At 36.4% G+C, this 24,452-nt stretch overlaps 3 protein-coding genes across 3 annotated transcripts; 2 read left to right on the top strand and 1 right to left on the bottom strand.

Annotated features, from left to right (window-relative positions):
- Positions 1-9,499: 9,499 nt before the first annotated feature.
- On the top strand, positions 9,500-16,424 carry ATG2 (autophagy 2). Its single transcript, XM_079020630.1, has 11 exons — positions 9,500-9,937; positions 10,084-11,230; positions 11,337-11,476; positions 11,556-14,416; positions 14,489-14,645; positions 14,728-14,841; positions 14,954-15,061; positions 15,143-15,275; positions 15,354-15,559; positions 15,643-15,839; positions 15,921-16,424. Exons 1-11 carry the CDS (start codon positions 9,737-9,739, stop codon positions 15,988-15,990), a joined length of 5,334 nt encoding a protein of 1,777 aa, XP_078876756.1. The 5' UTR covers positions 9,500-9,736; the 3' UTR covers positions 15,991-16,424.
- A 2,661-nt stretch (positions 16,425-19,085) lies between these two features.
- LOC145073534 (Tetratricopeptide repeat (TPR)-like superfamily protein) lies at positions 19,086-21,114 on the top strand. The gene has a single exon (XM_079020079.1). It carries the CDS (start codon positions 19,151-19,153, stop codon positions 20,939-20,941), a length of 1,791 nt encoding a protein of 596 aa, XP_078876205.1. The 5' UTR covers positions 19,086-19,150; the 3' UTR covers positions 20,942-21,114.
- Positions 21,115-21,427: 313 nt separating this feature from the next.
- Positions 21,428-22,821, bottom strand: SCO2 (protein disulfide isomerase). The gene is made up of 3 exons (XM_079022516.1): positions 22,203-22,821; positions 21,778-21,904; positions 21,428-21,655 (listed from the first exon to the last, which is right to left on the bottom strand). The coding sequence occupies exons 1-3, from the start codon at positions 22,596-22,598 to the stop codon at positions 21,582-21,584; spliced, it is 597 nt and encodes a 198-aa protein (XP_078878642.1). The 5' UTR covers positions 22,599-22,821; the 3' UTR covers positions 21,428-21,581.
- Positions 22,822-24,452: the final 1,631 nt, after the last annotated feature.

Consider the following 24,452-nt stretch of genomic DNA (forward strand, 5'->3'; position numbering starts at 1 on the left):
CGTTTTATTTGATCCATTGTGATATTTGGGGTCCATTTCATATACCTAATCCTCAAGGATTTCGTTATTTTGTGACAATTGTGGATGACGATATTAGATATACATGGATTTTCCTCATCAAAAACAAGTCAGATGTTCAACAAGTTATTCCAAGATTCTACAACATGATTTTTAATCAATTTAACAAGAGCATAAGGAAATTCCATTCAGATAATGCAAAAGAATTGGACTTTCACTATTTCTTTCATGAGAAGGGCATTTTACATCAGCATTCATGTGTTGCTAGACCTGAACAAAATGCAATTGTTGAACGCAAACATCAACATTTATTAAATGTTGCAAGGGCTCTAATGTTTCAAGTTATAATATCAGATCAATTTTGGCATGAATGTGTTCTTACAACCACTTATCTTATCAATAGAACACCATCTGAATTACTAATGAACCAATCACCATATTTTAAATTGTATGGTAAACAACCAAAATATTCACATCTTCGAACTTTTGGTTGTCTTGCATATGTATCTACTCTCACTGCACAAAGAACAAAATTCAGTCCTAGAGCCACAACATGTGTTTTTATGGGATATCCACCAGAGATAAAAGCATATAAATTCTTAAATTTAACATCTAATAAGATGTTTTATTCTCGTGATGCTGTTTTCCATGAAGATTTGTTTCCTTTTCAAGATGGTTCCGTGATCAAGTGTATTGATCATTTTTCTCATACTGTGGTGCCATTAATTCATTTAGATGAAAGTATTGATAATTTCCAAGTTCCAAATGTTACCAATCACACACGTTATAATCAAGATAATGAGCCAATTGTTGCAGATGTTCAACCAACTCTTCGAAGGTCAACTAGACCACAAAAACAACCATCATATCTTCGAGATTTTCACTGTAATGTCATTCAAAATACACATTGCTCTTATCCTATCGAAGACTATGTTTCTTATGACAAGCTTTCTTCTACACACAAAGCTTTTGTTATGAATGTTTCAGCTAATGTGGAGCCATTTCATATTGTAACACCTCAAAACTCAAGACAAAATTTTCATTTTAAGGTTTCACAAAACATAGTTTGAAAATTCTCATGCCAATTTGAAAAATTTTCCCCAAACACAAAACATAATAAGTTGTTATCAAAATATCCCAGAATCCACATAAACTCAATCATCAAGTTGGTGTGTGTACAATCATGTCTTCGCCTTCCCGGAATCTATAGAAGTACTTGAAACACATTTAACTCAACATGGTAAGCACGAAGCTTAGTGAGTTCCCCAAAATACCACACACATAAATAATTAGCCTCTCATGGCTATGTATCGATAAGAACCCTCCGGTCAAGTGTCTTAGTGAAGACCCTCCGGTCTCACGGCTCGGTTTGGACCCTCTGGTCATAACTTAATACATGCACATGATAATGTAACAACACAAATCACAAAGACATAATGCACAATAACACATATCTCAATATAAGCAAATAGGATCCCCTGTCAATAACACGAATAAGACCCTCCGGTTATAACTCAACATATATACATAATAATATAAAAGCATAAGTCACAAAGACAGAATGCATAATAACATATAAAGCAGATAAGACCCTCCGGTCAGTAATACAAGTAAGACCCTCCGGTTAATAATATAATTAAGACCCCCCGGTCAATCAACATAAAAGAGACCCTCTGGTCAATAACACAAATAAGACCCTCCGGTCAATAACACCAATAAGACCCTTCGGTCACTCATGCATTACCACACATGTAAGTATAGTGAGAAGACACACCTTAGATGACGAACAAATCCTATAAATGTTGTTGCTGCACACCAACCTCTAACACTGAGCTAAACCCACAATTAACCCAATTAGGATCTAAGACCAAGCCTCCACATATTAAGTCTAAAAATGGTCCACTAACCCAACCCATAAATAACCCAAGCCTATTGGGCCCAACTAAGGCCCAACCCTAAACTTAAGTCCAAAATGGCAAGCCCAACATAAGGGTCCAAAACATATATATATATATATATATATATATATATATATATATATATATATATATATATTCCTCTGACCAAAAGTCTCCAATACAGAAAGCCCAAACCAATACCCAACACTGAAGGACCAAAATGAGATCTAGCCCAAAAAACCCATAACGAGATTACGTAGGGCGTACCTCCCTTGGTACGCTCAGCGTACACACAAATCCTAGTCGGGGGACTTAATTCAGTATGCGGGGCGTACTGCTCTGGTCCACAAACCTCAATTTTCATCTTAACCACTTTAGCCCAAAGCATCCACACCTCAGGCAAGCTTCATTACAAGTCCCTAACTGATAAAGTTGGCGACTTTATCAGTTTGCATGTCTTAATGGGATCCAACTTCCAAAAATAACAATTAAGACTCTCTTTACTCATTTTAACACATGCATGGAGAGGTCTAGACGACCAAGTTCTCATTTTTATGAATCAAGGCAACCCAATGTACTCAAAAGGACAAGATATTTGCTCTGGAGTTCACCAAACTCATAAAGTTCCAATCTTGGGACATAAAACCCTAAAAATGGACCCAAAACAAGAACTATGTCACACCCCCAAACCAAGGATGGCGGAAACGTCCGGGGGTGGAGGACTTCATGTATAGTATCATGACAACAATTGCAATAGTGATCAAAGCAAACACAACCAACATAAATATAATCGAAAAAGTTACACCATAGTATAAGTTTACATGTTTCCAAATCAATTACATTATGTTGACAAATTTGAAAAGTTTGACGCCTTAACGTCCCATCCTCAAAAGCACTTGATCACCTGTTTATTGATTTCCTGAGAATACAAATAGTTTTGAAAGAGTGTCAACAATTAAGTTGGTGAGTTCATAAGAGTTTTATTTTGAAAAAGAAACTGTTTTCCTTGTAAAAGCGATAAAGTTATTCCAGAAAATCCGATATTTTCCTTAAAGAGTGAATTGTAAGTTTCTATGTTATAAAATAGTGCATCCTATAATTTTCTATAGTTTCCTTCTATAATATCTAAGTGTATATAAGCTATATAAAATTAAAGTTAAATAGACCGTCGAATGTAATGGGTCTGCCCTAGGCCCACAACCAAACAAGGAATAAGAAATAAAGCGGACCCACCAATTCTAAGTCGATCACGACTAAATTCTATGTAACTCTAGCATATACACTTAGTAATTATGGCTAAAAACTAACAATTCTAGATAGAATGTAGTGTTAAAAACCAAAGACCGAGACTATGCCTATCATAGTTCATCAAGTAATGGTAGTGAACATAAACTATACCATTTATAGTTTATCAAATAGTGGTAGTGGTAGTGAACATGAACTATGCATGTTATAGTTTATCAAATAGTGGTAGTGGTAGTGAACATAAACTATACACATCATAGTTCATCCAATAGTGGTAGTGGTAGTGAACATGAACTATGCATGTTATAGTTTATCAAATAGTGGTAGTGGTAGTGAACATAAATTATACCTATTATAATTTATCAAAAATGTTTGTATGAAATGAAAAACCCTTTTTATAATGAATATGTAATGTAAATGAAACATACACTATACCTATTATAGCTTATCATAGTGTTTGTAATACATATGCACCTAACTATACCTATTAGAGTTTAGCATATTTATTTGTGGTGTATAATAGGCTTAACTATACATATTATAATTTATTAATATTATTTGTAGTGGTAGTAAACCCTTGCATATGATTCGTACCTTTAAGAAAGGGTATATAATATTTACTATCAACAACATGTATATATATAATAACACACACCTTGCTCAACAAGCTACAAGGTGCAAATGAAATTGTTACCCATTTTCTAGTTTTAACCTTTTTGTTCCTGTTCTTACAAAAATCATAGAAAAATCATTTGAAGTCGAAATTAGAATCCGTAAATTCTGAGAGTTTGGAAAATGTTTCTAGTTTGTTCCTAATTTTTATTGTGATTTTTAAAGACCTTTAACTTGTGTAAAAATGTCCATATTCCCAGACTGGTCCGGATTTGCTCTTGAAATGATAGACAATTTTGTAAAAATCACTATAAATTGTAGAAAATCGTGCGGAGATGTGCAAGTAGTAATTTTAAAGGTATGAACCTGAACTATTTGCACCTAATACAGTTTTGAAAACTAAAATGTTTAAGTTGATCAAAACAGTCCGTGAATGGAGTTAAACTTTTCTGATGAAAGCTGTTGGAAGAGTTTAGTTTTGTTCTTGGTGTTTTAACTTGTATTCCCCCCCCCCCCCCACCCATAAAACTTAAGAAAACGTGAAAAGGTAGGGGTATGAACTCACCTTGTGTGGTTTCAGTGGATGGATGTTGAAGAAAAGAAGTGTTCAACTCAAGAACACTTGGAAGGTTGCTTGAAGATTCGAAGATCTAACTCAAATATGAAGGAGTTTGTGTAAGAAATCTATGATTTGAGTAGAAAGGAGTGAAATAATCATATGGAGGATGATAATACTTACCAAAAGTAGAAGAAAAGCTTGGAGAATAGCCTTGAATCTCAAATTTTAGAGAGAGAAAGTGAGAGAGAATGAAGTTTGTTCTTTGGTGGAAAATGAGAGAAATGTGAGGAGAGAGGGGAGTTTTCCAGCCTTTGATCAAGGATGTGGCTGGAAAAATGATGGAAAGAGTACAATGAAAGGACTAGGTATGGTGGAAGGACAAGGGCTGGTCATGGAGTGGGCATGGGTGGTTGCTTGTGTCATACACTAAAGTAAAGTCAACACTCCACCAATAATATCCCACCCACTCTTCTTGGATAAGGATTATACCCCAAAAACGTGATTAATTATGAAGTATGGGGTTCTATATGTTAAAATATGATTTTGGGTGAAAATCCCGCGTTAAAATCATGTAAAACGGGCCTAAAATGAAGTCGTAGTCGAAAACCGGGTGAATTTGGCCTATCTACGAGACTTCTCGGTACTGGGCTGAGGTTCGGTCCCTACTGCTGCTGGGCTCGAAGGCGAAGGTGGTCAGGAGCGAAATGGGGCGAAGGTGAAAGGAAGGCTCAGTCCAAAGGCTAGAGGCGAAGCTCGGTTCGGTCCCTGGTGCAAGGTTCGGGTTCGATGCCTCTTATCTTTGGGTTCGGTCATGATCACTTTGGTTCAGCAGGCTTAGGTCCCTTAAGGGACCTTCGACTCTAAGAGGGTTCGCCCCCTTAAAGAGGGGTTTCGGTTCCTTAAGGCTATCTTGCCCATTTTTACCCCGTTTTAAGCGGTTTTTGACCCGGTTAAGGATCAGGATGACCCGAAAGACTATAAAAAGTTAAAGAAACTTTTGAGAGAGATTTGGAAGAGATTTGGGAGAGATTTCACATACTTGGAGAGATTTCTCATACTTAGAGAGATTTGGGAGAGATTTCACATACTTGGAGAGATTTCTCATACTTAGAGAGATTTGGGAGAGATTTCACGTACTTGGAGAGATTTCTCATACTTAGAGAGATTTGGGAGAGATTTCACATACTTGGTGAGATTTCTCATACTTAGAGAGATTTGGGAGAGATTTCACATACTTGGAGAGATTTGAGGTAGAGAGAGATAGAGTGAGAGAGGTTGAGAGAGACTATGTTTGTGATCTTTTTTAGTGTTCGGCTTCGTAACGCAAGGTCCGTAAACCCCGTTAAGCCATATTTAAGGATCTTACACACCCCCGATGGGTATGCAATAGTGTTTTATCGTTTTGTTACCTCACTTACCCCGATTAGGGTTACAGAAATCTAAAAATACGAACTTTCCAAGTGATGATTTCTTATTAAAATAGTGAGTTGTACAGTAAATACATAACGTAAACCCTAGTATACAAGGGTTAGTTGACTTGACCGATTTGACTTGTTGACTTTTTTTGACTTTGACTTGACCAGAATTTGACGGTTGTCACAAACTAGCACAACAATGATCAAGTTTCGAACTTGATAGCTCTGGGAGATGCACCAACACGAGTAGAACTCAGATCCAAGAGCTAGAAGCACAAGATATCCTCTTTCAAGGATCACTCTTCACCAAGAGCTTCACCACAAACACTCAAATGAGCCTCCATACTCACACAAGCTAGGAGAAACGAGATTAGGGTTTGAGAGGGCTTGGAGGCTAGAAATGGTGGCTAAAATGAGGCCATAATGTTCCTTAAATAGGGACACCCCAAAATATTAGGGTTTATTTCTGGACCTAGTACACCCAACGTACCCTTTGGTACGCCCAACGTACTAGGTGGCTTCCGTGATCATGTAAAGCGCATGAGTACGCTACGCGTACACAAGTGTACGCCCCCGTACCCAATAGCCACCCATTTCTCAAGAAGGACTAATCTTGCTAAAACTTCAAACTATCATAACTTCTTCGTTATAAGTCCGTTTCCAACGAACCTTATATCCACGGAAAGGTGGCGAGTAGCCTATGCTTCAAGCAACTCATCACAGCCTCAAAACTCCATGAGTAAAACCCAAAATTCATAAAAGATCGAGCCAACGCCTTTACCGATACTTTTGGGCTCTAAAGCACAACCCAAACCCTTTCATCACATCGCCTACCTTATTCATATCCAAAAAGGGCCAAAATCTTTCTCCTTCAAAGCCTTAAAACCTTCTCATACTCAGATTACGTCCCACGAGCCTTGAATCGCAAAACGATCCGAAACAGGATGTTAAACATATGCTAAAGCAAGCCAATTTAAAGAATGGAGAGATGCAATGTCATCTGAATTGGATGCTATGAAAGCAAATAATACTTGGACCATTATGCCCTTGCCTCATGGTAAAAATTCAGTTGGATGTTGTTGGGTATATAAAGTCAAATATGGATCAAATGGTCAAGTGGAAAGACATAAAGCTCGTTTGGTGGCTAAGGGCTTTAAACAACAAGAAGGGGTTGATTATTTTGATACTTATTCACCAGTCGCCAAACTTGTCACTGTAAAATGCTTCTTGCTATAACTGCTGCAAAATCATTGGATTTAGTTCAATTAGACGTTAATAATGCATTTCTTAACAACACCTTGCATGAGGAAGTCTACATGGACATTCCACATGGTATTCATCTTTAGGGGGAACAATTGTCAGCATGTTTAAAGTCCAAGCGTGTGTGTAAACTTCATAAATCTATATATGGACTGAAACAGGCTTCACGACAATGGTTTGAGAAGTTTTCTCAATTCATGCTTTCAATGGGTTTTAATCAATCAAAATCAGATTATTCACTATTTCACAAAGGTCAAAATAAGAATTATGTTGCTTTGTTGGTGTATGTCGACGACATTATCATCACAGGTTCATCTTCCATTGAAATTGCCAAGCTCAAATTACAGTTAAGGCTGTGTTTGGCGTGCCACAACTAGCTTATTTTTCGAGCTTTTTTATGTTGTCGTGTTTGGTAAGCCAAAAAGTAGCTTATAAGCTAGCTTTTCGAATAGCTACTTAGACTAGCTTTTTAGGAGCTTCTTTAAAAATTTCCAAATACACCTCTTAATTAAATATAGAAACACATGCTCTTACATGTCCTTTTATGTAATTTTATATATTTCAACTAGCTTTTCAGCTAGTTTTACCAAACGTCATTTTTTATCAGCTAGCTTTTCAGTTATTAGTTAACTTTATATTTAACAACTAGTTTTTCAGCTATCAGTCAGCTTTTCAGCTAACAGCTAGCTTTTCAGCTAATACGTCAAACAAAGTCATGTTTTTAAACTCAAGGACTTGGGCAATTTGGGTTACTTTTGGGAATGAAAGTAGCCGAATCATCTAAAGGAAATTTTTTTCCCAAAGAAATTTTACATTGCAGCTAATTGATGATGTTAGATTATTGGAACCTTATTATTTCACATTTTAAATAGTGCATTGTGAAAAATACAGAATTGGTTTAATTATGTTATTTAAATATTACTAGGACAAAGTAAGAATAATCATGTCAACAATAATCAAAATTGTTTGAAATGGTTTATGGTAGTGGTGAATGCCATAAAGTTTTACAATTTAAAATTAAAATTTCGAAGTTAGAATCTTTAGACTTCCGACTTTTCGTTCTCCAACCTCTAGATTGATATTAAGTCAAGTCGTCTATGTCAATATTCAAAATTAAAATCCTAAAGTTGAGATGTTTAGACTCCATAATCGTCTCTCGTCTCCCGTATTTGTTGTTTCACCATTTTTAAGATTGTTTTTACTATTTATGTTATTATTTAAATTATTTTATATATTTCAAACTTTGTATGATGATGATTATAGTTATTTAATCGAATTTTGTTTTATATATAATTAAACCCAAACTTCTTAAACAAGGCAAAAAATATCGATGGAAGGCAAACGAACAACAAATTATGCCGCTAGTTCCTTTAAGATTGCAAAAATAATTCTTTTGAAAACAACACTTGTGGATCTAGGAGATATAACATTATTATGCATGACCTATTGGACTTTTTTGAAGAACTTCACCGACTCTGATGCGAGAAAACCAGATGTGTCAAATGCGAAAGTTATAAACACAAGTCGATTTTCAATGCATGCATTCTCGTGTGTTGTCACTTTACACACGCTAACCCCCATTCCTCAAAACCCACAAGAGGGGAGATCCCAATAAGATCCACACAAACTTGCTTCCCTCCTACCCATCCAAAGACCAAACTGTCTGTCGGTCTGAGTGTGACTCTTTCATCAAGCGGGTCAGTCAAAAACCGCTTCTTTCTTGACGAAAATACCAACACGCCGACAAACATCAAAGAGAACATCTGTAACCACATCATGTCGATATTTGAAGCTATGAAACTCTCTATAATGAACTGCATGTTCCCCAAATGAGTTTAAACATGCTTGTGGCAAACTGGACATATCTCGTCAATCGGGAATAAATGAATCATAAAGCGGTATCGAAGGATAGTATGATATTTCACAAGAGACGTATGCTGTCTGTGGTCATTAATAAAAATAGTTAGCAGAAAATCCTAAGCATGAGGTGCTTGACGACACTAAAAATCTACTTTTTGTAAGTCTAGTCTTACAGACATGTCGACGCCGACTTCCATATCTTTGACGATTTTGTTAGATAATAAAATTGTTAGGACTTTTATAATTATCAAAAAAATTTAAGTCATATTTGAATAAGAGTATGATCGGATTTTAGATAACGAAATTCTAACAAATGAATATTAACATATTCAGATCATAAATTGAATACTCGATAGATATACGGTAAATCCGAAAAGATAAAGTCTAAATTTAAATACAGTTTTAATAATAAATATAAGATTTTGTCCTCAATATCCATCCTATTATCATCTCTACTTGAAGCTCAATAATAATATTGTCTTTTTGTAAAGCATCTCTACTTTTATTTCCTTTTCGAGGGCTTTTTAACGAACGGCACTAACAAAGTAACAGTGACCCTTTTGTAAAAGGCAAAACCTACATAAGTAAAGGGGGGTTTTATGTAAATATATATATTTATCCGATGATCATGAAAGATTCGAAGCAAGTCTCAAGGAGACTTGGAAGCTTGAGGAAATCCCTGTATTTGTCTGTTTACTTCTCAATCAACACAATCATTATATTAAACTTTCATCCCAATCTTTCTCTCTCTTCCTGCTTGGATGGACGCGAAAGCTTCGACCTTTCTCAATCAGGATTCACGACCAAATTCTCCGTTTCCAAAACCCTAATTCTTCTCAGAAGCCCTAAACATTAAATTTCTTAGAAAGATGCTTTCTAACTTCGCCAAATCGGCGGAGTCGGTCTTCTATCGGTTGGCCATAAAGAAGGTGTGCAAGTTTTTGTTGAAGAAGAAATTAGGGCAACTTATTCTTGGCGACATCGATCTTAATCAGCTTGATGTTCAGCTTAGCAACGGCACAATTCAGCTTTCTGATTTGGCACTTAACGTCGATTTTATTAATAAGAAGGTTAGTTTCTTGTCTTTGTTTTACGGAATTTTGATATGAATCGCATGATTTTGTTCAAGAACGAGAGTTTGAACTGATATTCAAGGGTAATTGGGAATTCCATACGTAACACTTACACATGTGCTGGTTTATGCTTGTATTTTCAGTTTGGTGAAGCAGCCGTATTGGTTGTTAAAGAAGGATCCATAGGTTCTCTAACAGTTAGACTTCCATGGAAGCGTAGAAATTGTGAAATTGAGGTTGAAGAACTCGAAATTGTCCTTGCTCCTGGTAGGAAAAGAAGTTCTCAAGCCGCAGACGAACCTTCTACTTCTGGTCAAGATAGTAATACCTACACCAGTCATGGATTCACGACACCAGAACAAGATTTGGTCAACAGTACAATGACAAATCCTTCTGTGGACATTCATGAAGGAGTCAAAACCATTGCTAAAATGGTTAAATGGTTGCTCACAAGCTTTCATGTCAAAATCAAGAAAATGATTGTTGCCCTTGATCCATTTCTAGAAGAACCAAAAGAAAAAGGGTTTTCCAGGACCTTGGTATTACGAATTGGTGAAGTGCAATGTGGAACTGGAATTTCTGAAGATGTTGACCTTGATAGTCAAAGGACAGTTGATGGTTTTCTTGGCCTAAGTCAACTGACAAATTTTTTAAAATTTGATGGAGCAGTTCTTGAGTTTCTTCAGCTAGATGATTTTGGCAACAAATCAGCATTTCCATGTACTCCAGTCATTACAGGAGAAAAGGGAGGATTTTCAGGGACGATAAAATTAAGTATACCATGGAAGAATGGTTCTTTAGATATCAGAAAACTAGATGCTGATGTTTTTATTGATCCTCTAGAAATAAGATTACAACCCAGTTCCTTAAAAAGCTTTATGTATTTAATGCATGTTTTTGAGGAACTGGAGAACGACCACAAGAGTTTTATGGACAATAAACCGAACGAATCTGTATACTACAATGCATCATTCCATGGTTATTCATCAGAGTTTTCATCTGATAAACCCTCTCAGAAACCTGAAACAGAATCATATCTGGATGCTTTACTTAGAGGGTCACATTTAATATCAGATTGGATGACATCACCTGTTACCAGTAACCTAGACACGAAAACTGAAGAACCAGATATTGATGCCAGTGTGGATCAATTCTTTGAATGCTTTGATGAATTGAGAACTTCACAATCTGCATTGGGGAACAGTGGGATGTGGAATTGGACATGTTCTGTTTTCAGTGCCATAACTGCTGCATCTAATCTTGCTTCTGGATCTCTTCATATCCCCTCTGGTATGTGTAAATTCAACAATTTCTTGAAAAAAATGAAACTGAAAGTAAGCAGTTTGACTGTGTATCTGTACAATGTTTATGATTCTTGTTTCTCAATGTGATGCAGAACAGAAACATGTTGAAACTAGTCTCAAGGCAAGGATCACACATATTGTAATCTTGTTTTCCTTTGTGGATGAAGACAAGAAGCCTTCTTGTATCCATTATATAAATGCAGATTTTCATGAGATGCAGCTTATGTTACAGGTAATGATTGTGTGTGTAGGCTTTTATTTTTAAATCACATTTCCCTTTAAACTAAGTTTAAAATTTGATAAGGTAACAGGTGTGTCCCCGAGAATCAAACTTTGAAGCATCAATCAACCATATTGAGGTAGCTGATCATTTCAGCAATACATCCGATTCAAATGTGAAAACTCAAGATTCATTGATCAGAAAGAAGCAAGCTGCAGTTGAAGGTGCTTGTCCTCCTTTGAGTTTTCAGGTTCAAAGTGATTCTCCAAACGTTTCACAAAGAGGTTATCGAGGTATTTACAGTGATGACGTGGCAAAGGTTTTGATTCTTAAAACTTCTGGTGTCACACAATGCCAGTTTATCACACCTACTGTTTCCCAAGATGTCAAGTCACAGCCAAAATCTTTTTCTATAAAACTTCCACCACTCGTTTTCTGGGTAAACTTTCATCTGATAACTACAGTGCTGGATCTTTTCAAAGAAATAGAAAAATCTCGTGAAATATATGTCAAAAAGGACCTTTCTGCATCGATCAGTGGTGATATCAATATCACCCCAAATCACTCACATAGAGAAGTTCTAAGAGGCAACATCTTTCTTCTTGATGCAAGAATGGTGTTATGTTTTCCATGTGAGAAAAATCAAAATCAAGAATATAAAACCTACTTATCATGGAATGAGTTCATTGTCATTGATTTTTTTTCTCCATTGCCCTTGGGGAAGGTCAAATCAAGTCAAAGATTTCGTGTCACACCCTCGCGTTCCTTCCACTTGAGTGTAGGAAATATATCAGTCTACTTTGTGAATGACATGCAAAATCTCAAATTTCGTGTGGAAAGGGTATTATCGGTATTTGATAAAACAGGGCATCCATCTGTTTTCAGTATGATATTTCAAGACAATGCTGTGACTGGTCCTTGGATAACAAAAAAAGCCAAGATTCTTTCTACTTCAGATGGAACCACTAGTAGGAATAAATCAACAGGAAAAGGCCATGGGTTTGCATTTGTAACCACAACTAAGGATTTAGAAGACTTCAATACTCAAACACGAGAAGAAATGGTTTTAACCTCTTCATTTTTCATTCATGCTCGTTTATCTCCAGTCACCATCAATTTAAACAGTTCTTTATATCAAAACATACATAATCTTTCACACCAAATCACCGATTGGTTATCACACATATCCCCTAATCAAGTTCCCACTACACAAAAACACTCATCATCTCAATCATCAATCTTTCTTGAATGCAATCTTGTGGAGATTTCAGTAGCAATGGAGGGAATGAAAGACTCGATTCGGAATGAACTTCCGGGATCTTGGTGTAATCTGAAACTAAAAGTTGGAAACTTTGAGTTGTTAACTGTGTCAAATACAGGGGGAATATGTGGGGCCAGTTTTCTTTGGGTGGGTCATGGTGAGGGAGATCTTTTGGGTTCTACTACAGAAGTTTCTGGTAAAAACTTTCTTCTTATCTCATGTGAAAACTCCACAAAGGGACGTGGAAATGGTGAAGGTTCAAACATACTGTCTTCTAGGCTTCCAGGGTCTGATATCATACACATGTGGGACCCACAAACTTTTATGAGTCAAGTATCTATAAACATCAGATGTGCCACTATAGTTGCCATAGGTGGTCGTTTGGATTGGTTTGATGCTATCATATCTTTTTTCAGCCAGACTTCAACCGAAAGTGACCAAAAGGAAGATACAATTTCTGGCTCTTCTTTTGTTCTTAACTTGATTGATATCGGTTTGAGCTATGAACCATACTCAAGTAATCCTACATCTCAACAAGATTCTGAACCTCGTGTTTCTGGTTTTCTAGCATCATCAAGTTTGAAACTTTCAAATGTTTCATCACCTAATTCAGTCCAAAAGGAGTATGAAATCAAAGGTCATGATTTAGGCCTACTGTTATGTGAAGAATCTGGTGTTAAGAATCTTGAAAGATCTTACAGTGAGCAGAATCTTCGAAGATTTGGGTATGTAAAAGTTGCAGAAGAAACACATATCGAAGCTGTTTTAAGAACAAATTGTGTAAATGGACATGAATGGGAAATGGAATGTCATGAATCTCATATTGTTCTAGAAACTTGCCAAGATTCTACATCAGGACTTGCTCGTCTTGCTGCTCAAATCCAGCAGATTTTTGCTCCTGATGTTGAAGAATCAATTGTTCATTTGCAAACAAGGTGGGATGATGTCCAGATGTCACAAGAGAGTTGCAAATCAAGAAGCTCAAGCCACCATTCTGCTTCATCAAGTTCTGAGTTTCATGAAACGTATACAGTCAACTTGATGGATGAAATATCTGAAGGAGCATTTGATTTGAATGAAAGTCATGAATTTGTGCCACCTGTTAAAGTCCCATTTCAGATGTTTGGGTTGGAAGATAGTGGACTGGAGTTCATAGACGGGTACTTCAACAACCAAAGTTCCAGTGGCAAAACGGTAATTCTAAAGGAAACTGAAGGGCAAGTTGGAAGCGGATGGTATGGGGATTCACTTTTGACAATTGTTGAGGATCATGTTTTTGGTAATGGAGAAAAAACAAAATCCAAACATTTTGTTGAAAGTGGACCCTCTAAAAAAGTTGAGGGTCGTGTGGTTTTGAAAAATATGGATGTAAGGTGGACACTCTATGGTGGGTCCCACTGGCAATATACAACCGATTCTTGCATGAGGAATAAAGATATAGGCTTAGAGTTTAAGCTTTCAAAGATGGGTTTTCAATATGATATGTTCCCTGATGGTGAAATAACTGTCTCTAAGCTTTCTGTTTCAATTCAAGATCTCTGCCTCGATGATGTCAGCAATCGAGCACCATGGAGACAGATTCTAGGGTGTTATCAATCAAAAGATCGCCCTAGGGAATCGTGTTCTAGGGCTTTGAAATTTGATTTAGAATCTGTTAGACCACATCCTTCAATTCCTCTTGAAGAATATAGGTAAGTTTGGATTTCTATTTCTTCTTCCTTTGCTTGTTGACATTAATCTCTTCAATGTCTATATTTTTTCAGGTTACAAATTTCAGTGCTTCCTATTCGATTACATCTTCATCAAAGCCAACTTGAATTCTTAATCAATTTCTTTGGTGGAAAGAACTCGTCTCCTGATCATTCACAAGAAACATTTGAAATAGATTTGCGAGAGGAGGCATTACTTCCTTATTTCCAGGCAAGCTATATATATTTACACATAAATAAATTCTGTTTGTTGTTCTTTTAGTACTCATACCTGGCAAATATCTTTGTTTCAGAAATTTAGCATAACACCTGTTGTTGTTCGTGTTGACTACATTCCTTCTCGCGTTGACTTACCTGCTTTAGGCCATGGGAAATATGTGGAACTTGTTAATCTATTTCAATGGAAGGTAACTTTCTTGATTTATTTACATGCATATTCTTTCGTTTTTATGGGGTTAACTACAACTTTATTCTTATCCGACATAAATTAATAGTCATTTTGTTACTTTATATTTTCAGGGTGTAGAGTTACAACTGAAAAATGTTCAAGCTGTTGGTGTTTATGGATGGAGCAGTGTATGTGAGACCATTATTGGCCAATGGTTGGAAGACATTTCCCAGAATCAGGTTTTCATTTTATTATTATTTCCAGGGATAAATGCAAGAAATAGCCATTTGTTTATATAGTATTTATTATACATTTTACAGGTTCACAAACTACTGAAAGGTCTTCCTCCAATTCGATCACTAGTTGCAATTGGTTCAAGTGCTGCAAAATTAGTTTCTTTACCTGTAAAGAACTATAAAAAAGATCGCAGATTAGTGAAGGGCATGCAAAGAGGTAAAATAATAAACTAAAAAAAAAAAAACTTTTTTTGTTTTTATTAATTCAGTGAATCATCCTTGAAATTTTGTATAGGAACAATTGGGTTCTTGAGGAGTGTCTCACTTGAAGCTATTGGACTAGGGGCACATTTGGCAGCAGGGGTACATGCCATCCTCCTCCAAGCAGAGGAAATAATTTCCACCACCTCACCAACTTCCATCCCAAGGCCTATACAAACCAGGGTCAACCCATATGGACGACCCAGTCAACCCAAAGATGCTCGCCAAGGGATACAACAGGTAGGTAATCAAGGGCTTTTTCGTCTTTTTAACACATCAAGATTCAAACCCTTTTACAAGAAAAAATTTCATCCATGTGACAGGCTTTTGAGACCATGAGTGATGGTATAGGAAGATCCGCCTCTGCTTTAGTCCAGGCTCCCCTGAAAAAGTACCAACGCGGGGCAGGTGTCGGGTCCGCTTTGTCTACCGCGGTGCAGGCCGCTCCCGGAGCCGCCATAGCTCCGGCTTCTGCCGCCGCACGTGCAGTCCACTCTGCACTTCTTGGTGTCAGAAATAGGTATAGCAACTTATAGATGAAAGTCTGTTGCTATTTGTTGAAATTATCTCTATATTAACATGGTGTGATTGACATCTTCAGCCTTGATCCGGAGCATAAAAAAGATTCCATGGATAAATACTTGGGCACAACTCAATCTCAGCCTCTTTAGGAAAAGCCATCAGAAGTGTGAAACTATAACAAGAAACAAGAAGACGTATTTATTAGCAAGAGGCGAAAACATGTAGTAGTTTTGGTTTTGCTTATGGGACAATAGTGTGGGGTCATTGTGATGTTAGTGACTCCCTGCAAAGGCTCTTGTGTGAAATTACTTGAGTGCCCTTTGACTGCGGTGGAGATTGTGTCATGGAAGTGGTGGGTACAAGAGTCATTTAGGTTTGATGTGTACATAATAGGTGGTGGTGATGGGGATATTCATTTTAAGTGTGTATTAGTGCTTCTTTTGGGTAGCTTTGTAAAGTTGTAATTCTAATGGGGGTTTTTGTAGGTACAATGTATTCATAAGTTTGCACATTTCATGAAAGCTTGAAGTTGTATAAAATTCCACATGATTTGTTGTACATAATTCATGATGAAGTGAACTCACCTCTATGTGTACCTTTTTACAGTTAGGATTTACCCACAGAAACATGCTAAATCATGTTTTAATGGTTTGTTTTGTTGGATGGAATGGAATATTGAAGGTAATTGGAGAGATTATTTCTATAGAAAACAAATATAAATACGATATACCACAAAAGTATAAAATAAAATAGTATATATATTACTCCCCTACCTTGCTTTTAAGTGTCTTTTATTCCTATTCGACCCCATTCCATCTTCACTTTCTTCTCATAGGTCATGTCATCTTCACTTCTCAAGTGTCTTTTATTCCTTGCATTATTGACTGTGATAGATATTACCTATCCTGAGTTGCTTCCTCTAGACATGTCCTGCCTACCATAATCTCATTTCCCTTAAGATTTCGATGATTGATACAACTCCCAATGAATTTTTTTATTGCCGTATTCAGTATCTTTCCAACAATGATCTGCTACAAGTACACAACATCTTCATTCCATGATTTACATCTTCCTCTCACATTTCTTCATAAACAACCTCCATATATTTGAGTTGGCTTTACTGTCATCTATAAAGTTTTCTCTTCGGTTTCACACAATGCTAGTGCTTCTATGGCCTTCATCCACTTTAACCATGTCACGTTTATGCAATGGTTAACGTCCTCCTCCACATCCCCTTTCCTAATGAGTCATAGGCCCAAAGCACTTGAAAATCTTTGTTGGTTATACTACTTGCTTGCATATAACAACCAACAATCACATCACCTCCAAAAACACCAACTACACCTTCGACAACAATGGATCAGCAAAGCATCACAACTACGGACAACCTCACCCCGTCTAAATCATGTGAAATCAGAAAACGCTTCCAATTAGAACATATACGTATGAATAACATATAACAATTTATTTATAACCAACACATAACCAACATCTATCTATTTCACAGATCAAAAAACATCACGTCCCAAACGAATGAAATACAAAAACCACGGCGAAGCAGACGAAGGAACACATGCCAAACAACAGTAAAACTATTTGATCTTTTCAAAACATACATAGACTTACTGTAGTATTTTGTTGTATCACTTTTCATCCATACTATAGACTACATTCAACACATTATCTTTATAAACACTAATTTGTAAATAATCACTAAAAACTATGTCATATTGGGACGGACATATACAAAATAGTTGTTGTAATCTTTTGTTGTATCTATGAATTTGTTTGATATCAAATAATACTTAGTTTCCAATTTGTTATTTTTAGTATGTTTATTGTACATGAACATTATTATCCTGTTTTACTTTGTAATTACATCATACCCTTTTACTATAATATTTCACTATAACAAATCTGTTACAGAAACGGTCCTTGTGGCAACAATCTGTTACAAAATGGTCCCATTCTCAATTATCTATTACAAAAAAGGTCCAATGTCTCTCTCAATAAAAAATCCTACAGATGATAGTTCAGACACATCATCACTTGTCCCGTCATCCATCTTTTTTTTTAAATGTAATTGACATGGTATCGTGACTTTGATTTTCGTGCCAACAGAAATAAGGTTTTATCCTTCATATTACCCTTTTGACACGAACTTGCATTCTCTTGCACAAAAGGTTGTTTTTCTCCATTATTTATGAAATGAGAAGAGTTACAGATCTTATAAGCTCTCATCTGCAAAATTTGCAGCAAAAATATAAATCATTATCTTATGTAATATTAACGAACGTTATCAAATACACTACTTATATAACCATTCTGGTCGATGGAAGCAGTTATCATATATTTAATAACAATAATAATAGAATGCATTTACCATTTACCAAATGGTGGCAAAAAAAACAACAATTACCATGATCTGTGGTTACCCACATGTTCAAACACTAGTTTATACTTATTTATCATTTCGCTCACCACTAAAAATTGCATATTAGATATTCCATCGTAGTTGTGCAGACTAAGCCCTCCGAGTATCCAACATAACACTTAACTTAGTCCACCAACATAATGGCAACGATAAAAAAAACATCTGAATTTTGAAAGACATACCACCTATAATCAAAGCAAAGATGTATAAACTAAGAGTTGATCATTGATGAAGCCAAATTTCTATCGGAGAAGGCTTTGCGTATCTAACGACAATTCAGATAAGTCATAAACCTCTAGTACATATTGTGATATCCCTGCCTTAAATCATTGGCACCGGAAAAGGCTTCTACAATGTTATACTTCTTTATGACTGATTAACTGAAAAAACGTATAAAGAGATAAGTTGTCTAGTCGTTGACCTGATAATGATCTCCCGTTCTTTAGCCTTATTGACATGGAGTCAAATTGATTTTGGATGTTTATTTAAACTCTAATTGAGTAATTGTAACATAAAAAAATATTTTTTCTTAAGAAAGTTATAATTGAATTAACACCACGAAAATTTAAATTAATATGTATGTAAATAAAAGTTATATATGTAAATATGGATCATGTAGTATATTCATCCCATTCCATTATGAAACAAAAAAAAATCTCTTTCAAAAAAAAAAAACAAAACAAAAAACAACCCTTTATTGAAGAATGGAATGAATCATTCTAGTAGAGGGACGGTTACTGTAGTTTCTATAACCCGACCCGATAAGAGGGTCCGTTTCCGTGAGCCCAAATGGTTTTATTCGTCTGTCTGCTCACTTCACTACTTCGTTCATAAACCACGTTAGGGTTTAACGACTTCATTCAAAACCCAGAAAAATGGCGTCTCTAATGGCGATTCGCAGAGGCACTCTCACTTCTTCATTCAAGGTAACTTGTATACGCTCTTCTCATTCCATTTTCATCCGCAACTCCCTCAAAACCCTCTCTACATCGACCGCCCCAAACAGCTTCGATTCACCCCCGAATGATCAAATAAACACTAACCCATGGAATCTACAACACAATCATCAACAAGGGAACCTCAATCAATGGGATAATCGGGATCAGAGGTATCCGAATCAACCAAATCCTGCGCAGCAGAACTTCTATCCGGAGAACCCTAATCAGCGTCAGAATTATCCTCCAAATGCCGGGCAGAAAAATTATCACCAGGAGTATCCTAATCAGCGCCAGAATTATCCGCCGGTTGCGGGGCAGCAAAGTTTTAACCAGGAGAACCCTAGTCATCGTCAAAATTATCCCTCAAATGATGGGAGACAAAGCTTTTACCAGACGAACACTAATCAGCGTCAGAATTATCCTCCACAACCCCCAATTCAGAGTCAGAATTATCCTCCACAACCCCCAATTCAGAGACAGAATTTCCAACAACATCAACCCTCCAAGTACTCGCCCCAAAACCCTAATCCTAGCGAAACCCATATACCACGGATCCCTATTGCTAGGAATAATGATGAAGTACAGAGAGCTAGTAGTCATGCTTCCAGTGCGAAAGTTGATTTGTTAAAGATATGCAGAGAGGGAAAGCTTAAGGAAGCCATTGAACTAATGGACGAGGGTGAACTTGCAGATGCTGAGTGCTTTAATGCTCTATTTGCGTTATGTGGGAAATTCAAGAAGCTTGAGGATGCTAAAAAAGTCCATGATTACTTCTTGAGATCGAGCTACAGAGGTGAAATCCAATTGACTCACAAAGTAATCGACATGTACAGCAAGTGTGGAAGCATGGTAGACGCACGCCGAGTGTTCGATCATATGTCTGACAAAACCATGGACACTTGGCATCTGATCATAAGCGGGTACGCCTCAAACGGATTAGGAGATGATGGATTAGAAATGTTTGAACAGATGAGAAACCATGGATTACAACCAAACGAAGAAACCTTCCTTGCTGTTCTTGAATCTTGTGCAGGTGCTGAAGCCATTGAAGAAGGATTCATACACTTTGAATCAATGCAAAAAGAATACGGAATTTCTCCCAAAATCGAACATTATTTAGGGGTTTTAGCCATTTTTGGAAAATCTGGACACCTTGATCAAGCTTTGGAGTACATCCAGACATTACCATTTGAACCCACATCAGAAATCTGGGAAGCTGTAATGAACTATGCTCGAATCCATGGAGATATCGATCTTGAAGACAGAGCTGAAGAGATATTAATCAATCTTGATCCATCAAAGATTGACCCAAAAAAGATTCCAACGCCACTTCCGAAGAAATTTTCTGCCATTAACATGCTTGAAGGTAAGAACAGGGTGGGTGAGTTTAGAAACCCTAGTTTATACAAAGATGAAGAAAAGTTTAGGGCTGCAAATAAAGAACAGAGTTATGTCCCGGATACCAGGTATGTTCTTCATGATATTGATCAAGAAGCTAAAGAACAGGCTTTACTTTATCATAGCGAAAGATTGGCAATTGCTTATGGATTAATTTCTACTCCTGCAAGAACACCTTTAAGGATTATAAAGAATCTTCGTGTTTGTGGTGATTGTCATAATGCTATCAAGATTATGTCGAGGATTGTGGGGAGGGAATTGATTGTTAGAGATAATAAAAGGTTTCATCATTTTAAAGAAGGGAAGTGTTCTTGTGGGGATTATTGGTAGGGTTATCAACATCTGATTCACCTGGTTAATTTAAAGCTATGTTTTTCTTTTTTCTTTTTTCTTTTTTCTAGTATTGGTTAGTATTATTGTGGCTAAAATGATATGATATTTTGGTTTTAGCATACTTTGTTATATTTAAGTCATTGTTAATGGTTGATTTTCCTCTTGTACAATCATGTTTTAATCTGTTACTAGAAATCTACCAATTTATCATATGCATAAATTGGTATATCTAATAACAAATTGGTTATATTGCTGGCATATATTGGTTATAACACTTGCTTTAATTATTTGTTATAACACTTGCTTAAAAGCCATTATGTTTTGTGCATTTTTTATGGTTTAATAACTACATTTTAATAAAGTCAAGACAAAATGCAGTAAAGCTAAGTTATTAATAAAAAAAATATGACAAATGACATGTTCACTAAATGGAAAATAAAAGGTTTTTTGTAAATTGTAAATACATCAAACATTAAAAGCCTATAAAAAAATACTAATTTATTGTTTAAATAATTTCGAAACAAATGTATGTTCTCATTCTATTCTACCACCATCTGTAAGTACACCATAAATTAACAAGAATTACAACAAAACCGGAATTATAAAACAATAATTATATAAACTTTTGTGGGTGGTGTCAAGGTGGTTTTCCATTCTCCAAATCTTCCATTACATCAATATCCTTGCGTGCTGTGATCTTCTGGACATAACCTGTATCATAAAAGAATCCATATTCAAACTTTCTTGATGGAATGGAATGACAAAAGGAATGGAATTGATAGTGTAATGTGTTAAGAAAGGTAATGGAATTAGTGATTACATAGTAACATTACCTATTCCTTGGCATGGTATACATTTGCAGGTGACTTCCCTTCCCCTTTTGTTGTAATAACTCGCGTATCCTGATCCTTGACAACTTCTACATCTTCCAGTCCATTCGTAAACTACTTCCTTACAATCCTACATGAATCTTGCAGAAATTAGTACCAAATTAAGTTACGAAGATCCTTGCAAAGATACAGCTAAAAAGATACGATTTTGATTTTGGAATGAAGACTGTTCTTCACAATGCATATGCTGGAAGGGCGATATGACTGGTTATGGAGTTAAAATCAATGAATGTACCATCTAACAGAATCATAAAGGAGAATTCGACACTCAAAATGATAGATTTCTTCTTGTTATCGTGTATCATCAGACGCAAAACCGGATAGCCATGAAAAGAAGCTCAATATCTTATAGAGAACAGACAACAAACCTCAATCAATGGATCGCAGCGTAACCTCCGATCGATAACATCAGGCGATACAGGTGATGTGTCTGGATACGTCATCGGGAGAGGCAGCGGGTCGTCGTCATCAGTCAAGTAACTCTCACGATCACGCGACCATCTCTCCTTCGCGTTAACTTTGGTAGTACTGCTATAATTACTATCGTTACCTAGGTTACGAGTACGCTTCTTCTCCACAGCCATTGGAGGGCTAACGAATTCATTGTTATTGAGTTTTCCGGTGGAGTCAGCTGCGGCGGAGAAACTGAAGGACCAATTCAGGTTATCGGAGGCAGCGCGGGTGCGGAGGAGGGTTGGGGGAAGTGTTAGGTAGGTGGTAGTTGGGGGTTTGGTGAAGATGGGATTAGGGTTTATCGGCAACATTCAATTAGGTTATGAATTGAATGTGAGCATGTAAGGGAGTGGTTTCTTATCTGTGACTGGTTATGTAAGCCGGAGGGGATTTTTAGACGGCTGAGTAGTGGCCACGGATGAGGACGGAAGCGGTGGTGGTGTCGTCGTCGGTGAAGACCCGGATTGCGATATGAAGCGGGTTAAAGATGGAATAGAAACATGATCCGAAATGGAATAGAGGACCGAGTTTGAATCATTTATTAAAAAATAGAAAATTATTTTTAATATGACATTCTTAGGGAGTAGAAAATAAATAAATTAAAAGATGACATATTTTAAAAATATATATGATTTGATGAAAAAGTTATATTTTCGTGACTGACCATTAAAACGTTTTTGTTATTGAATAAAAGAGACATAATTATATAGATACCATATTAAATCATCTTTCATCGAATCCATTAAATAAAACAAGCATGTCATGACTTTTGTAATACGACATCGGCACATTAAGATTCCATGATTAAATTATACATCCACACAATCTAAGACTATATCCTTTTATATAGCATAAGTCGTTAGAAGAATTGTTTTGCGAGTATTAGGTTAGACGTAGTGGTTGTGGCAAACATCATGATTTGACGTGGTGGCTTTGACGCACACCGACTTGTCTCCATGACTTGAACTGAACGTGGTGAATACATGTCACAATCTTCTTTCTTTTTTCTCTGCTTTCTTCATCATCCAATTTTACCACAACAAAACTCATCACTTCGGTCTCTCTACACTAGTTAAAACAATTTATTCTTTAAAATCTCCAAATAACAAAAAAAACACCTAAAAAACATTCCAAACACCTCATCCCTCTATCAACTTTAAATTGTCCGACCAATTTGTACATTTTCCATCTACCATTATTTTGGTATGATACCATATTAGGGTAACTATCTCATCCAACATAGATTAATTCTACCACAAAATCAACCCCATCCACAAATCCATACCCAAGCTGATTCAGTCCCTTCGATTTTGTTTCACAAAGTCAACCTAAATTTGTTCCAGAAACTCAAGTCGAAATTAGTTCCAGAAAATCAACCCCACTTGAAAGCTAAAAGAAAAAGAGAGGCCTCGAATAGACATTGGGAACCAAAAGAAGTGGAAGCATTGACATATGCCCGAGTCGATATATTTGTGGATCCGAAAGTGATAACGACAAAAAAACATCTAATTTTTTGGAGGCAAGTTCTTAGACTGTAACACCCCTGTTTTTCGTTAATTTATTTTGGTTGTATTTTATAAATCTAGAAAGGAAACATTTATTTTTAAATTTAAAAAGAACAATTAACAACAACAATAACAACAACTAAGAAATGAATATTTAAAGGTTTGGTATTCTTTTTTTGATGAGCGGTTGAAGTTGTCAAATTAGAAACCTTGGAAAGTAAGACTTTTGGTGTGTAGGGGTGGTTTTGGTCACATCTTGAAGTGGGGACTATTCTTGCCAAGTTGATAAAGATGGTGCTTGTATGTGTGATTTTTTTGTATGAGTCGGACTGTAACACTCGAAATCAGAGAGGCCAAGAAAGGAAATGTAACATCCCAAGTCAGAATCAAGAGTTCAGGGGGTAAAGTGTAAATAAAGAAGGGGACTTGACGAGTAGGTATTCCGACTCGCCGATTCGGAGCGGGATTTTGGTCGCGAGTTAAGTGACCAACTCGTCGAGTCGGTAGTTGGACTCGACGAGTTGGTGCTGAAGAGAGAAAAACCCTAATCCCGGGGTTGTGCCCTATATAAAGAATGTTATGTTCCTCCTTCAGCCTCTTTACCTTCCCTTTGAGTTCCAGAAACCCCAAAATTCGTGTGAGGCTTCATTGTAGAGGAGA

Source organism: Lactuca serriola, chromosome 9, assembly GCF_051521515.1.
Source record: "Lactuca serriola cultivar US96UC23 chromosome 9, Lser_US96UC23_V15, whole genome shotgun sequence".
NCBI lineage: Eukaryota > Viridiplantae > Streptophyta > Magnoliopsida > Asterales > Asteraceae > Lactuca > Lactuca serriola.